At 37.1% G+C, this 16,036-nt stretch overlaps 2 protein-coding genes across 5 annotated transcripts; both read left to right on the top strand.

Moving 5' to 3' along the window:
- The first annotated feature begins 352 nt into the window (after positions 1-352).
- On the top strand, positions 353-4,691 carry LOC113330974 (carboxyl-terminal-processing peptidase 2, chloroplastic-like). 3 transcript variants are annotated; one of them, XM_026577759.1, is made up of 14 exons: positions 353-655; positions 852-1,059; positions 1,151-1,300; positions 1,651-1,733; positions 1,871-2,079; positions 2,249-2,317; positions 2,468-2,586; positions 2,736-2,811; positions 2,887-2,928; positions 3,074-3,182; positions 3,506-3,603; positions 3,690-3,783; positions 4,020-4,141; positions 4,269-4,691. In XM_026577759.1, the coding sequence occupies exons 1-14, from the start codon at positions 548-550 to the stop codon at positions 4,324-4,326; spliced, it is 1,545 nt and encodes a 514-aa protein (XP_026433544.1). In that variant the 5' UTR covers positions 353-547; the 3' UTR covers positions 4,327-4,691. The 3 variants fall into 3 exon arrangements, with proteins under 3 accessions (XP_026433544.1, XP_026433543.1, XP_026433545.1); XM_026577758.1 differs by having other exon boundaries at positions 846-1,059; XM_026577760.1 differs by lacking the exon at positions 4,269-4,691 and having other exon boundaries at positions 354-655; positions 846-1,059; positions 4,020-4,267.
- An 8,873-nt stretch (positions 4,692-13,564) lies between these two features.
- LOC113330992 lies at positions 13,565-15,931 on the top strand. 2 transcript variants are annotated; one of them, XM_026577773.1, is made up of 3 exons: positions 13,565-14,125; positions 14,523-14,609; positions 14,742-15,931. In XM_026577773.1, the coding sequence occupies exons 1-3, from the start codon at positions 14,084-14,086 to the stop codon at positions 15,051-15,053; spliced, it is 441 nt and encodes a 146-aa protein (XP_026433558.1). In that variant the 5' UTR covers positions 13,565-14,083; the 3' UTR covers positions 15,054-15,931. The 2 variants fall into 2 exon arrangements, with proteins under 2 accessions (XP_026433558.1, XP_026433557.1); XM_026577772.1 differs by having other exon boundaries at positions 13,576-14,125; positions 14,523-15,006; positions 15,342-15,931.
- Positions 15,932-16,036: the final 105 nt, after the last annotated feature.

Below are 16,036 nucleotides of genomic sequence, written 5' to 3'. Positions count from 1 at the left end.
TTATTTTTCTTGACAGAAAATTGACAATTATAAAATGGTAACTTTTAAGTCTTTTTAAGAGGATATTAAATGATTAATGGCACATAGAAGGCTTTCAGGCCGGGCACCAGGCCGAGTATCAGGTCGGGCATCATAATTAATTGCAAAGCTCGAGACCGCCCAATAAATTAATCCAGGTCAGGCCGGATGGCCCATGACGGGCCATAACAGGCTTTGGGCTACTTCGGGTACATGCAGGGTCAGGCGGGTACAGGCAGGCCGAGTATTTTCGGGTATTATTTACACCCCTAGATAAAGGAGAGAGGAGAGAGTTTTTCAATGGTGCATTATAGGAATTCTCCTCCTATACCATCGGAGTTGCCCTGATTGTGTTTGGAGAGTTGGAGCGTGCAGGGCAGAAAGCATTGTGATGGTGAGGTCAGTCGGTGCTGCGAACATAAGATTTGGTGGTGCAAGTAAAACACAACCTAGCAACAAGAAACGACAAACAAACTGAAAACACAGAAACTTTCGTGAGGTCTTGGTTGTTCGGCAGTTCCATGGAAGTATGGATGTAGTTTCTTACTCATCTGCAGCTGCTCCTCTTTCTCTCGTGCTTTCATCCTCCATGAGAAACCCTAACAGAACCCTGAATTTCACCAATCCTTCGTTTCAGGTATCAATTCTAGTAATCTCACTGCTTTCATTACTACATTACATACACTTAATAGATACTAAAATTCAGTTTCGATTATTGCTGATACTTAGATTAATCTGGAAAAATTAACTATGAAACCCTAAAGAAAATTTTGCATATGCTGAAATGTAGATTTATACTGTTTATATGACTGTTGGGTTTGTTTTAGTTTCAGCCATCAAAGAAGAATTCATATCGATTTCGTTTAGTGCTGGTTAGTTGTGTCAAACCTCAGAAATTAGGTTTATATTCTGCCAATGTTAAAAAAGTGCTAAATTGGAAGGGGAAACTTAAGCAACATTTCCCCTTCGGCCTTGTTCGATTTGTCGTTGGAGTTGTATTGGTTATGTCAGTATCCATTGCTGTTAGCAGAACTCCTTCCTGTGAGTAAGCCACTCCCACTCCCAGTTCTAAGTTATTTTGGGCCTTTGGAGGATCCTAAGATTCACAACTCTGGAATTTACTATATTGCAGCGGCACTCACGGAAGAGAACCTCCTTTTCTTGGAAGCGTGGAGAACAATTGATCGTGCATATGTTGATAAAAAGTTTAATGGGCAAAGTTGGTTTAGGTATAGAGAGGATGCCTTGCGGAAAGAACCAATGAAAAATCGAGAAGAGACATGTACGAGTTCCAACTATTAGTTTCTTGAAGTTTTGTACTTGCTTCTCATTTGATTGCTGTATACTGCTTCCATCCTTCTATTTAATTGCGATACTGGAATGTAGTTATTTTGTAAACAAGCTAGACCATAAATATGGTAAAGGCTTATCTGTCTTCTTTAGAGGATTTGTCTACCTTTGAAACTCCATTTTAGGGACAAGTTTGAAATTATGTGTTGTTTTTTCAGATTGTTTTCTCCTTCAACTATTGATTACAACATAGGCCAGTAGGAGTTTATTTAATAGTAAAAATATTGCTTTGCTTGGCAAATGACAAGCTTATCATTTAAATTGTACTGATATTCTTTTCAGATACGGCCATAAGGAAAATGCTTGCCACACTAAACGATCCGTTCACCCGCTTTCTGGAGCCAGAAAAGTTCAAGAGTTTGAGGGTATGAGTTTCTTTCTTCTTATTGTCCTTAACCACACCCCCGCTGTAGGCAAAAGTGTGAGTGATCAATAAAAATGTTAGAAGCAGTTGATTGTTTTATAGCATTTGCTTAAAATCTGTTGATTTTTTTGAAGGCAGTCCGGCACTCAAGGTGCCCTTACAGGTGTGGGGCTTTCCATTGGTTATCCTATAGGGTTTGATGGATCACCTGCAGGGCTTGTTGTTATTTCATCTACCCCAGGAGCACCAGCTTATAGGTCTGGCATTATGTCTGGAGATGTTATTTTGGCAATTAACGGTACAAGTACTGAAACAATGGGAATTTATGATGCAGCTGAACGATTACAGTAAGATCCATACTTTAACAAACTTATTTTGTTGAATGTTTTCTCTTATAGTTTCAGTAGCATATACGTTCAAGTTTCCACTTCAGTCAGTTCCATATCTTTATTATACTCTAATCATCTGCCTGTTTTTATTTGCTTTTCATTTCTTTTCCTATAAACTGAACTGCAGGGGTCCTGAAGGAAGTTCAGTGGAATTGACCATTCTCAGCGGACCTGAAACAAAACAGATGGCCCTGAAGTAAGTTCTAGTGCACTGTTCAATTTTGTGTTGTGTTACAGAGTTTTTAATGAAATTTCCATGTGAAGAAGAAAAAGAGAAGAAGAAAGTAGATACATGTTGTTGCTTAATATTAACTTAGATTTTGGAATCATCAATGTCTGCTCACAGGAGAGAGAGGGTCTCGCTGAACCCTGTGACCTCTAGACTATGTGAAGTCGCTGCTGTGGGAAAGGACACATCCCGAATTGGTTACATCAAACTAACAACTTTCAACCAAAATGCTTCTAGTGAGTACTGGTTGTTTGTAAATTGGTTTGTTTTGGTTCATTAAAAAGGTCCTCTCTTCAATTACGTAACTGGGTTTGAAACTTCTCAAGCTCACTATGAACTTGATCGTAAGTAATGAGTTTTCATTGAAGCGTGGTCCCTTTTGTAGGAGCTGTTAAGGAAGCAATTGAAACTCTACGTAGTAACAATGTCAATGCTTTTGTGTTGGACCTTCGAGATAACAGGTGATACACATTTCCTTTAAATCTATATCTTTGTTCTACCTCTAAGAAAGTTTCTAAAATGTTGGGTTTTAACAGTGGTGGCCTTTTCCCAGAAGGAATTGAGATAGCTAAGATCTGGTAAGCTTCAACCTTTTTTTTTTTTGCAGAACAGAGGTTATTACAAATGCGTTTTGTTCTTTGCATTTTTAGCTTCTCACATATATGAATGCTGGTTGCTTTTATATTAGTAAAATGTTAACTTTCTCTAAGTACTTTTGATTAGGTTGGATAAGGGTGTTATCGTGTATATATGTGATAGTCAAGGAGTTCGAGATATTTATGAGGCAGATGGAAACAATGCGATAGCAACATCAGAGCCTTTAGCTGTGCTGGTGGGTTTTTTTCTTTTTTTTTTCTTTGTATTGGAATGCTACTAGAAAAGCACCACAAGTTTCCTTGAAATGAGAGATTGTGTGATCCAACCTATAGATGGGTAGTCATTATACTTCTTTACCTAATAGTAAATGGTCTATTTGTCTCCATGATTAATTATTATATGATCAATTATATCAACAGTGGCGGTTAGTGGTTAGGCTTTAGATCTATCAATGGTTAGATTTGCTTGGTCACGATTAAGAATTTCTTATTCAGTCTCAGAAAATAATGTTGCTGAGATTCATAAATTCACCCATGTTCTGATGTGGGTTTGGTTCAGGTAAACAAAGGAACTGCCAGCGCTAGTGAGATACTAGCTGGCGCTTTGAAAGATAACAAGCGAGCAGTTGTGTTTGGAGAACCGACATATGGGAAAGGGTAAGTAAGATTACTCGTTACTCATTTTAAATATTTTTAAATTCTTTTCAGCTCGAACGAACTTAAAAAGTGCCAAATGGCAACAGGAAAATACAGTCGGTTTTTGAGCTATCTGATGGTTCTGGAATGGCAGTAACTGTGGCTCGATATGAGACTCCTGCACACACCGATATTGACAAGGTTTGTGTTACTTCTTTGCACAGGGTATTTTATGTTTTGCTGAAATTAGGATCTGTGTACACAATATTACATTATCTTTTGTGGGCCACATAAATTTTCACCACCTTTGCCATTTGGCCCCAAGGCTAGTGTATAAATGGTGCGAACAAATCCTAGCTCTACTTAGATTTTTTTTTTGTTTTTTTTTTGAAGACTTTGAATGTTGTCTGCTAATCACTCTGTTATAATTGTTCTAGGTGGGTGTGATACCGGACCATCCGCTACCCACATCATTTCCAAAGAAAGAAGATGATTTTTGTAGCTGCCTTAAAGACTCAGCATCTGCTTGTTACCTAAACAAGGTCAAGCTGTTTTCAAGGTGATGACCACCTGTAAATTAACATTCTTTTGCGGATAATTAGTTTAATCAGCTAAGCTGTTGATTAGAGTTTATGAATAACCATTCTGTATTCGGTCTTATTTATGATAATTTATTACTTTTTCAGTCTGGGTCAAATAAACTACGGACTGGCGCCTATTATCCTCCCCTGCATTTACGGTTAAATGAACTGGTTATAAAGAGAACAAGATTTTGTGCCCGTGCTTTGCACCGGGCGGACCCGAAAACCATCTACCATAATTTTTTTACTTTTAACCATAGTTTTGGTTTGGTGTGATGTGGCTTTGCCTCGCCCCATTCCGATGCATGCTTAGGATTTTTGATTTGGTGTGGCTCGACTTCGCCTCGCCCTATTGCTTAGGATTTTTGATTTGGTGTGGCGCGGCTTTGCCTCGCCCTATCGCTTAGGATTTTTATTTGGTCTGGTTCGGGCTCGCCTCGTCCCAATGCATTTTTGATGTTTTTTTTTGGTGTGGTGCAGCTTCACCTCGTCCTGAATTCGCCTTCTCCTTCTTGATGCATTTTTTTATTTTGGTGTAGCGTAATTTTAATGCAGTAAAGCTTTTGAATACTACACTTGTTTGAATGGTTATATCAAAACTGAAAAACATTACACTAAGATGAAACTGTACTAAGAAAACATCCGAATAGTTTGTCTTTTTGTTTATCTGTTCTCAGTTGTAGGATAAAACCATGCTATGCACCGGGTAGTTATAAGGTTTTTGCTTTGCATGTGATTTTTGGTATTTTTTTCTTTTCCTATTGGATTTTTGTTACAAGGCTGAATTGGGGGCCTTAGAAAAATAATCGGGGACCCTAACTACAGGACAAAAAAAAGGTCATGAGATAGTAATTGGGAGTTATCCTTTATCCCCAACTTTTTTAAATGGCTAAACTACCCCAAATCATTAGTGGTAGTTAAGTTAATTAATTGTTAATTAGTTTAATTAGATTAAAATCAGATTTAGGGATAAAATTTTGATAAAAGAAAAATTGTGTTTTTGTGTTGTGGAGAGGAAGAAGTTGAGTTTTGGGGGTATTCCAGTAGAGGAATCATATTGCTCAAAATGAAGGAACCAATCCTCAAAATGAAGAACCCGAAGCTCAAAACAATCAGGTAAACTTCCTATACTCTTCAAATTGTATGAATGATGCCCCAAGTGGTCGATTCATGTACACTATGCAACTACTCAGAATGAGAGTCGTTAAGTCGAGAGGGTAATAAACGAACGACTCTAAGGAGTCGTCAATTACTTGACACAACCTTTGACTACTCAAACCTGCAACTTTTGCAGGTTATGAAAAATCGTCAACCAAGTGTGATATAATTGACGATTCCAGCTAGTTAGGTCATATAGAGTCGTTAACTTAATATGTTTAGAACCCAACGACTCTAAAAAATTTTACTCTCTGAAGATGTTACTCTTAGGGTCGTTAATTAGGCATTCTTATATACTGACGACCCTAGCGAGCCATTTCATAGATCAAGGGTCGGCAAGCAAAATTTATAAAACCAAACGACCCTTCAACATCGTTAACGACTTCACATGACGACCCTTCAACATAGTTAACGACTACAACCATTTGACATGACGATCCTTCCTATTTTTTGAACAGGGAACAAATTTTGTATCATATAGAGTCGTTAGCGATTTAGAAATCCCTAGACGACACTATTCTAGGGCAGAAAACCAGGTTTAGGGTCGTTATTTTGTTGGAGAAAATGAGTTTTAATTAAAAAGATTTTATGGTCTTGGTATGGTTTGATCTAATGACCTAAGGGTCTAAGGATACTCACTCATTTTTGGGTGAATGAAGTGGAACCTTTAGTCCCACATTGTGGAAAACTAAAGAGGAGCTCCACTATATAATCATACACTTATGTATGAATTGTAAAACGTGGGTGGAGCGGGTGGGCAAAAATACATATTTTGACCCATGCGATATACGCGTATACCATGCACCAAGTCCCTTTCCTATTCGGATTTACTTTTTGGAGAATTTTTTCTTTAGGAATTTAATTCCAAAATTATTTTTTAAGAGTTTTATTTGTGGGAAATTCCTTTTACGAGTTTTACTTGTTTTTGAAGAAAACAAAAAAAATCTAACTTGATTTGCAAGTATCTCATCCTATAAATATGACTCGAAATTCTGTTTTTAAAAAACACATAAGCAGCGACTATCTCTAGGTCTACTTTTCTTCTTCTTCTTATATTTTGTGCGGCGTTTTGCTTCCATCCCTGTTGCTGAGTTCAAGAGTGGGTAACTTGTGTTGTGCTAACTCAAGTTATATCGGGCAGTCTTATCCTGGACACATCTTCGCACGTTGGGGTTTAGCATTACTTCAGAGTATACCCGCGAACTAATGTGTTAAGGACAACTTGTTGAACCTGTGATTCTGCCCTCATCAATTTGTTCGTGGTAGAGTTGTTTGATACTGTTCTTTATATTATTGTTTGATACATCTGACGTTTCTTCAATTGTTGCAAGATTCCAACATATTTACTACACCCTAATGGTTAACGATTTTTTTATCAATTCAACATGCATATCAAAAATCATTAAGCAATAAAAAAACGTGGTTAACGACCCTGGAACTGTAACTGCAATTTTGCAGTTGAAAACCTAATTTTTTTTAGTTCACTTACGACGATGAATCGGTGAGAATTTTTTTTTCCATAGAAGTTGTTAATGGAATGGGAAACAGTGAGAGAGAGAAAGCGGAGGAGAAGAAGGGAGGAGAAAGCAATTCAAGGTATAAAATGTGTCCTAGCCCCCAATTAGTTTACATGGCCCTCAATTCAGCCTTGTTTTTTAACTTCGAACCTGTGAAATTTTAAGGAAAATATTTTTATAAAACAAAAACTACGTATCTATGGAATTTTAAATGATAAGCAGCACCATTTCAGACCAAACCAATTCAAGGTACAGAAAGCACCACCACTGAAATCTTCTCTTCCCGTTCAAATCTACACTGCCACCAAAACCAACACCAATCTGCGAACATATAAATTCGCCACTATCCAAACCATCTAATTCCTCTCGCCATGAACCAAATTCTAGAACACAAAGACGACCAATAATTTCCCCTTAATTTGCAATTCAATTTGTACCTAGTATTCTCATCAATGTCGCCTTCCATTTTCAGTCATTAGATCACGGCCCCAATTTCATTTCTCATCAATTACTGGTTCCTCTCCCTTTTAAACAAATCCATTTCCACTGATCCAACATCTCCATGCAAAAACAATCTTCAATTAATGCTCCTTGAACTCCATGGCGCGAATCCAGTCCTCAGCCGATAAAAAAAAACCAATATCCACTATTGTTGTTAACTCATCAGCTCTATCTATGTGTTGAACTCAAGCTTCATAATAATTGTATTCATCCATCATCCTTATCATATTCCAGCTGAGAACAATCTTTGAAGTTATAAACACTTAGACATATGTAATTTCAAGCATTAGCAATTGTTCCATAAATTAATTGTTGGTGGGTTTACATCGCTGACAGCTGAATTGGGGGTCATGGAAAATAATTAGGGGCCTCATCCAATTTATACCCACCCCATAAAAGATAGAGGGCTTCCAAAATGTTGGTGAAAATACGAATTTAGCCTTCTCTAATAACTACCCTAAAAATCTCATTAACCACTAACCTCGGTCACCAATCTTCATTTCAATCAAAACTTCTTCTCCTCCCATTCTTCTTCTCCTCCGCTCCCTCCCTCCCACTGTCTCCCATTCCATTAACGATTTCTGGAAAAAAAATTCTCACCGATTCATCGTCGTAAGTGAACTAAAACCCCCTAATCTAAATTGGGTTTGTGTTTAATTTGATTTGTTGATTGAAAAATTATGTTTTCAACTGCCAAATTGCAGTTACAGTTTCAGGGTCGTTAACCACGTTTTTTTATTGCTTAACGATTTTTGATATGCATATTGAATTGATAAAAAATCGTTAACCACTAGGGTGTAGTAGATAACGACCCTAAACCTGGTTTTCTGCCCTAGGATAGTGTCGTCCAGGAATTTCTAAATCGTTAACGATTCTTCTCGACGATCCTTTTTAAATACGAACGACTCTGTCTTATGCAGAACCACCTCTCTGTCCCAAATAGTGATAGGGTCGTTGGGTTCTAAACATATTAAGTTAACGACTCTGTGTGACCTAACTAGCTGGAGTCGTCAATTATATCACACTTGGTTGACGATTTTTCATAACCTGCAAAAGTTGCAGGTTTGAGTCGTCAAAGGTTGTGTCAAGTAATTGACGACTTCTTAGAGTCGTTCGTTTATTACTCTCTCAACTTAACGACCCTCACTCTGAGTAGTTGCATAGTGTATATGAATCGACCACTTGGAGCATCATTCATACAATTTGAAGAGTATAGGAAGTTTACCTGATTGTTTTGAGCTTCGGGTTCTTCATTTTGAGGATTGGTTCCTTCATTTTGAGCAATAGGATTCCTCCACTAGAATCACTCATTTCAAATAACCATAAATTCCCCCCCCCCCAAAACTCAATTTATTCCTCTCCACAACACAAAAACACAATTTTTCTTTTATCAAAATTTTATTCCTAAATCTGATTTTAATCTAACTAAACTAATCAACACTCAATTAACACTAATGGTTTGGAGTAGTTTAGCCATTTTTAAAAAAGTGCGATAAGGGATAACTCCCAATTACTATTTCATGACTTTTTTTGTCATGTAGTTGGGGTCTCCAATTATTTTTCCAAGACCCCCAATTCAGCGAAATAGACATAAGGACATATATGTTAGCTAAGGATATCGTGAATGTTAATAAAGCGTACTTTACAATTAACACAGTCATGATAGCCATACCTACATTATCAGCCACGTCAATCAGAGCCCAAAAGAAGGCTAACCATAATGAGAGGTGCACTGCATTAATCCAATAGTAATTGTCTCTGTAGCAAATGGTTGGCCTAAGATCTTACTTATTCCAACCAAAGCAAGGGAAGGTACATACGTCAATGTGGAATAATCACCTGGCAAACAAATTAAAAGAGTTACATATCCTGGTCATTGATAGAAAGGACACAAATAGTATGATAATTGCAAGGAGCTTGGCAAAGATACAACAACAATTGTACTCTTTGTTCCCTTGTACCCACTCATCTGAAACAAATTCCTACGAACAACTACTAATGAAAACTAATTCTGAAATTAAGAGATGACTTGCTTTCTGCATCTGAGCCCTGGTCGACCCAAGCATCATATTCTTGGGCAGATACACATGTATATATTCTGATCCATTAACATAATAATATCAAGCATACTTTACAATTGAGGAAAAAACTAAAAAAATATAATTATCAGAATATGAATTCTTTTTGGTATAATAAAAAGTTACCTGCTTGAATATGATTTGTCAGGAAAAAATATTAATTAAACTGGAAAGGATAAACAAAAACCCTAATCAAAATAACAAATACAAAATTGACTTTGAAACTACTTCACGACGTGATATTTTCCATCGGTAGATGCTTTATAAGAAGAAGAAGATATGCTTGACATTAATCAATCAAATTCCAAACAAAAAAGACTAACTCCATCAATCCGATTACAGCAAACCTAAAAATTTGCACAAATTGAACAAACCCCGATTACTTGTTGCAACAGATCAATAAAATTTAAAAAAAAATCAAAAACTATAAAGAAATCATAGATTTATTTAAAACATACCTGTTTCTCAAACTCAAAGATTTCATCACCAGCGTTCCACTTCGCTTATCCCCCTATAAACAACTAAACACTGTTAATCATCCTTTATTCCTTTTTGTACGCGAGGAATAAGATAGCAAAGAGGAACCGTAACATAATTGGTTAATTGAGTTGCCTTCTTTTCAAATTTCTTCACTAGGTTTTTGATTCTAGGAAACGGGAACATAATATCTCCCTTTCTTTATCTAACAACAAAATCAAGACCCATCTACTCTTCAAATCTTGATCATCTCTGACGCTGCTTTTATCTCTTTCGTGTGTGTTTGTACCCAAAATAAATTGTAGGCACAAAACACGAATGATTTGATGATGATGATGATGATGATGATACGAAATTAGGGTTACGAAACAAATTGAAGAAAAATAAATAAGGAGACAAGGATTTAACGTGGTTCGGCAAGTGTTGCCTACATCCACGGAGGAACGGAGAGGTATTTTATTGATGTATTTGATACAAGGGTGTTTTTCTTCGGGTTAGCTAACCTAAAATTCCATGTATCTTTTTAGGGTTTATGATACATGTATTTATATAGTTTATGTAACCCTAATTAGGTAAACTTCATGTGCAAGCAACTTGGGCAACAAGTCTTCTAGAAACTTCTGGAATCTTTTCACGGGCTAGACGTAACGGGCTTTATTAGCGGGACTTCCGTGTATTTTATACACGGTACAAACAATGTATGTCGCTGCTTTTATTTTTTTTCTTCTCGTTCTCGGTTTCAGGTGAATGAGAGGAAATCTCATCCAGTTTAGGGTTGTGCAACTCAAAACAAATGGTTTGGTTTAGTTTTTCACGGGTGTATCGTCCACTTTGACGGTGTTACTTAACGTCCAATTAAGTATTCGGTGTAAACAGAGTGTAATTAATTAGGCACAAATTTTGACAAAAGTATTATCTACCCACGTTTTCGCTAACAGGGTTACAAACGGCCAGTTAAATATAGGATGTAAACAGAGTGTAACCCAAATTTTAATGTCCTAACCAATAGAGTCTTGCCAAGTGTCCTCTCCAAAATTACTAATCCCCAAAGCTTTTATTTAAGGGAATTTTTAAAAAATGCCCATGTAGGGAAATGAATTTAATAAAATGCCCACATTTTTTGAAACTTTATTTAATGCCCACGCCGTTAGTAATTCCGTCTAATCCCACCAAAACAGTAAAATCTCATGGACTTAGTCAATTTCTCATCTGACGAGATGAGATTTTGATGAGTGCAATTACTAAACTGCCCGTTACATTAAAATCCCAAAACCCATCTTTCACCGTCCGTGTGACCAATTAACGGCTCAAATTTCACGTGCTAAATGAAACGGAAGTGTCAAACGTGATCCAAACAGGTGGCTCAAACGGGTGTAGGAGTTAAAAAATGAGTGGAGGACGTGTTGACAGTCCACCTATGACCTATCCCATTACATTTCTTTGTTGTTTTCAAAAAGTATCGAACAAATTTTTCAATGAATAGCAACCTTGACTTTTTTAGGGTTCATTACTGCGAATCGATTTTTGTTCATGGTGTGAGAATAAAATGCTACAGAGAAGTAGAGATGGTAAAAGAACAGGGGAAATGGATATGAGGTTCGTCGTTGTCTTCCTGCTCTTTATCTCTCGACCAATTGAAGTAGATTTCTGTTTCCGGTCCCAACAGCAACAACAACAGATTGGGATTTCTGAATATCGATTCAAATGGGGTTTAAGTAAATTTTTTTGCTTGTTATAGATTGCAGCAATAAAGTCTCTTTATCTAGATTTGCTTTGGGAGTTTGATTTAGTCAATTTTGGGGTCGAATGAAACAACAGTTATTGTTTTTTCGTTGATTTTCATGACTGCTATCATATTCAACGGTTGAAAATACTGATATTACTGCAATGGTTGCAGATATTTAGGTTAGAATCCGATGGAGATGGCAAAGAGTGAAGTTCAAATTGTTTAAACTGAAGACCTAATTAGTTTTGGTTCTTAAAGAAATTTGGAGATGTCATCGTATTTTTTAATTCATTAACTGGTAGCTGTAATTTTAAATGGATTAATGATTTATAATTTTTAATAGAGGCAACCCAAATTGGATTGCCACCGGATCTTTCTTAACCGGCGCCGGAGAAGAAAGTGAGAACTTGGTGCAGTCTTCAACGCCCTCTGAAAGGTCGGCGGTATCAACCATTCATTATTTGGGTGTGTTTAACTATACAACCCTATGATTTAACTAGGTGGTGTCTCGGGCATTTTACACGACTTAACCAGGTTCTAATCACACGATTCAGGGGCTTAAATGTATTTTCACAAGCTTGATTGTTGCCACGTTTACAGCAACGTCTGTTAAACGTTTTTTCAATAAAAACGGGACGGAAAAAGTGGGCTTTAAATATATTATGAAAAAAATGTGGGCATTTTATTAAATGCATTTTCTTATATGGATATTTTATTAACAATTTCTTTATTTAATTTAATTTGAGGGATGTCACACTGTCTGACGTGGAAGCTCATATGACTTAGGGTTTGTTTGGAAGTTTGGAAACGGTATTAACAAATCCTATAATAGTTTATCTTAATTTAATTTATGATAACCTTGATGGTTAGTTTTAATGGTGTTTGTCTAAAATTCTATCATATATTGGGTTAGGTTAACTTCTGTTTGTTTGACTCCAAAAATAGGTTAATATAAATAATTATTTCTTAGACAACTACTTATTTTAAAGGATAATAACCGTCTAATCCAATCCAGGTGAGGATACAGGTATTCCAGGTTTTTGGAAGAATACCATAACCTCACTTTTTTAGCTTCCTAAAATCAAGGAAGGTTTAATAATCCTTATCCAAGATTGGAATTGTTATAAGACAAACACATTTTAACCGTTTTTTACTAGATAACCCAACCTAGGATGGGATATCCAGGATACCAAACACGACCTTAGTGTTTCAAAGGAGGGGAGAAAATCACGCCAGACCCAAACCAAATTCCTAACCTACATCACCGTATCTTTTTTCGGCATGAAGTCCATCCTAAATCAAACTTTCTACTGATGTTCATCAAATTTTTATGAACCAGTGAGTCGCAGTGGTCTAATCAAAATAAAGACAAGCTTAATATATAATTTGATTTATTTTATCGAAGAAACGAGTAGTTCGTCATGTCATATAAATAAAATTCTTTACGAGGATGTTGATCCATTCCCATTTCGTTAGCTTCCTGGGCATGGGACCAAGTGCTCGAAACAACAAGGGAGCCATGATTTTAATTAAAAAATTTCATTCCCATTTCGTTAGCCTCCTGGGCATGGGACCAAGTGCTCGAAATAACAAGGGAGCCATGATTTCAATCAAAAAAATACGAATCTTACATTGAGAAATTCATCTAACTTTTACTCATTTCAGTTAAATCTGTCGGGCAATTTTCCTACATGCCTTGGAAAGCAATCAGAGAATTATGTCTGTGGAGAAAAGTAGAGAATTATCAAGTAATTTATCCGCAATAATGCATAGTGTACCGTGGGCTAGCCAAAACGGGTTTTCCCCTGTGAGACAACTGGCGGGACCCACACAACCAAAAACCGTCTCCCTTGTTAGCTCCAGCATCAGCGGGTCCGTGGGTGTCATCAGGTTGTCTCACGCGGGACAACCCGTTGTGGCGAACCCACGGTGTACACAGCATTACTCACTTATCCGTGTATTTGCACGCGGTAAAAAAGGCATATGAACTGTCTAGAATTTTTCTCTTTTCCCTTCGGCCGATTTTTTTTTTCTTTTTCTTCATTTTTTTTGTGCAGTATGCGTCTTAACATTATGAGAACCTAACGATCAGTGAATCAAAAGAAATACTACTATTAGTGAAAGTAGATCCACGTGTAATTAACTTTATATTCATAAAGAATGCACTAACAAATCGTAAGAGTAATGAGGGATTAGAAATTGATATTGCCTGTCAAAAATATGTCTGACTCGGGAACTGCACTCTTCTTCTTCTTCCCAACCAAACTCTTCATCTCCAAAAGGTCGGCCACCTGATCAATTGAATCATGAAATTGAAATTGAAATGCAAGATGCAAATGAAAATCTGTCTCATTCAACCCCAAAACCAAATTTTTCATTCTTACAAACTGTTAAGAAATCTTTAAATCCCTGGGCAGATTGGGATAATGAAGGATTATTTCAATAATTCCGAAGAGAACTCAAATGATACCTCGGATGCTCTGCTGGAACAATTTTCCCAACCAGGTAATTCTTCTTCCTCTCCTATCCCTGTGATTTCCTTGGATCCAGCCACTAAGGATCGAATTCGTAATCCATGGAGGAAATGTCTTATTGGCAAGGTTCTGGGTAAATCAATTGGATTTAAATTTTTACAAGAACGAATCAATGTGATGTGGAGACCGGTTGGGCAGATTCAAATTCTAGATTTACGAAAAGACTTTTTCTTATTTAAGTTTGCAAATGTTGAAGATTTAAAAAATGCACTACTTCATGGTCCATGGTTTATCAGTGGTCATTATTTCTCTTTAATCGATGGGAACCGGATTTTAAGCCGACGGAAGCTAAAATTCTGAAAACCATTTTATGGATTTAGCTTCCTACCTTGCCTATTGAATACTTTGATAAATCTGTTTTGTATCAGATTGGAAATGAAATTGGCAAAACTGTTAAAGTGGATGGTACCACCGAGAATATTTCCAGAAGAAGGTTTGTTCGAATTTGTATTGAGGTTGATCTTCTTAAACCCTTGCTGCCTGCTGTTCGTATTGGAAAGTTAATTCAACCTATTGAGTATGAAGGGGTTTCCTCCATTTGTTTTCATTGTGGCCGAGCTAATCACAGAATTGATAATTGTCCACAGAAACAACCGGCAACTTCTGATGTGGCTGCAGTTCAAGCTGATAAACCTACGACCAATGCTGCAAATCTTCTCCCCACTGAGTTTGGTGCATGGATGCTGGTCGATCTCAAATCTCGCCGGAATCCTACAAATCCGGCCCGGAAAAATCCACCGACTTCCGGCTCCAGATTTCACGTTCTACGGGATTCTGGAAATTGTGAGAATGTAGAGAACCGCCCTGGAATTAAAAATTCTAGTCAACATGTGGGGAAACATTCTACCACCAGTAAGTCTTCCTCACTCAAAGATAAATCCAAGATTGGCTCAAATTAACTTTTTCTTGTAGATGGGAACAATAAACAAAGTTATAGGGATACATCACTACCCTATGCTACTAATGATAGAGATACTGTGGTGAAACCTCCTACTGTGCATGAGCCTGTGACAACTGGGAAAGACACCTCATCCCATTCACCAGTTTCTACTTTAACATATAACCAGACTTATGGGCCGGCTTTAAAAACAACAGTACAAAATACTTTGAAGGCTAAAGCTACTATTACAGACAAGCAACTATCTCATAATGGTGAATACAACTCCCCTGACAAATCTCTTTTCCAGAAGTTGCAAATTTCTCTCTCTGGAGACTTGGATGGTCAGAGACATAGAGAGAGAGAGGAGATCCTCCAGGAGATATCAACATGGAAGACAGAAATCTACACCTTGGTACTCCAACACTGGAAACTTCTCGACCAAATCAGACTTAAGATGCGGGAATACCTCGAGCTTCAGAAACTACTCCACCAACAACAATGGTATTTGGACAATCATCCGCACCTACCGGAACAACCACTTGCTCTAGTCCTACATGCCAGCAACTTCCTAAGGCATCAGAATTTTCCGCAGAACACAATGCGACAGATTCTACAGGCGTATTTTCCCCAGGAAGAATGGTTGCTTCGAAAAACAGAGTCCGATATAAGGATATGGCACGCCGACAGCATGGTAGAAATACTGCACATCCCTTATGTGGAAACGCCAGCTCTCCTAAGAGGGCCAAAAGATCTGCGGAGGATAAGGATGGAATTGGTTACTGCTTGGGATGACCAAGTGATCGAATTTTATATAGTGGTAAGAAGGTTGTCGTTCTCTCGGACTTGTGAAGATTGATTTAAGATTTAAGATTATGAAAAGAACTGAGACTATGGTTTCCACCATTGACCAATTTTTAAGTGATTCAGTTAACAACAATATTTATGCAATTCATGCGTTCAATTTGATTCTAAGATATTGCCAATATTAGATTTCCAAAATAT

This window comes from Papaver somniferum, unplaced genomic scaffold, assembly GCF_003573695.1.
Source record: "Papaver somniferum cultivar HN1 unplaced genomic scaffold, ASM357369v1 unplaced-scaffold_123, whole genome shotgun sequence".
In the NCBI taxonomy this organism is placed as follows: Eukaryota; Viridiplantae; Streptophyta; class Magnoliopsida; order Ranunculales; family Papaveraceae; genus Papaver; species Papaver somniferum.
Note: the sequence above shows the minus strand (reverse complement) of the source record. Positions and strands in the feature narration are given on the sequence as shown.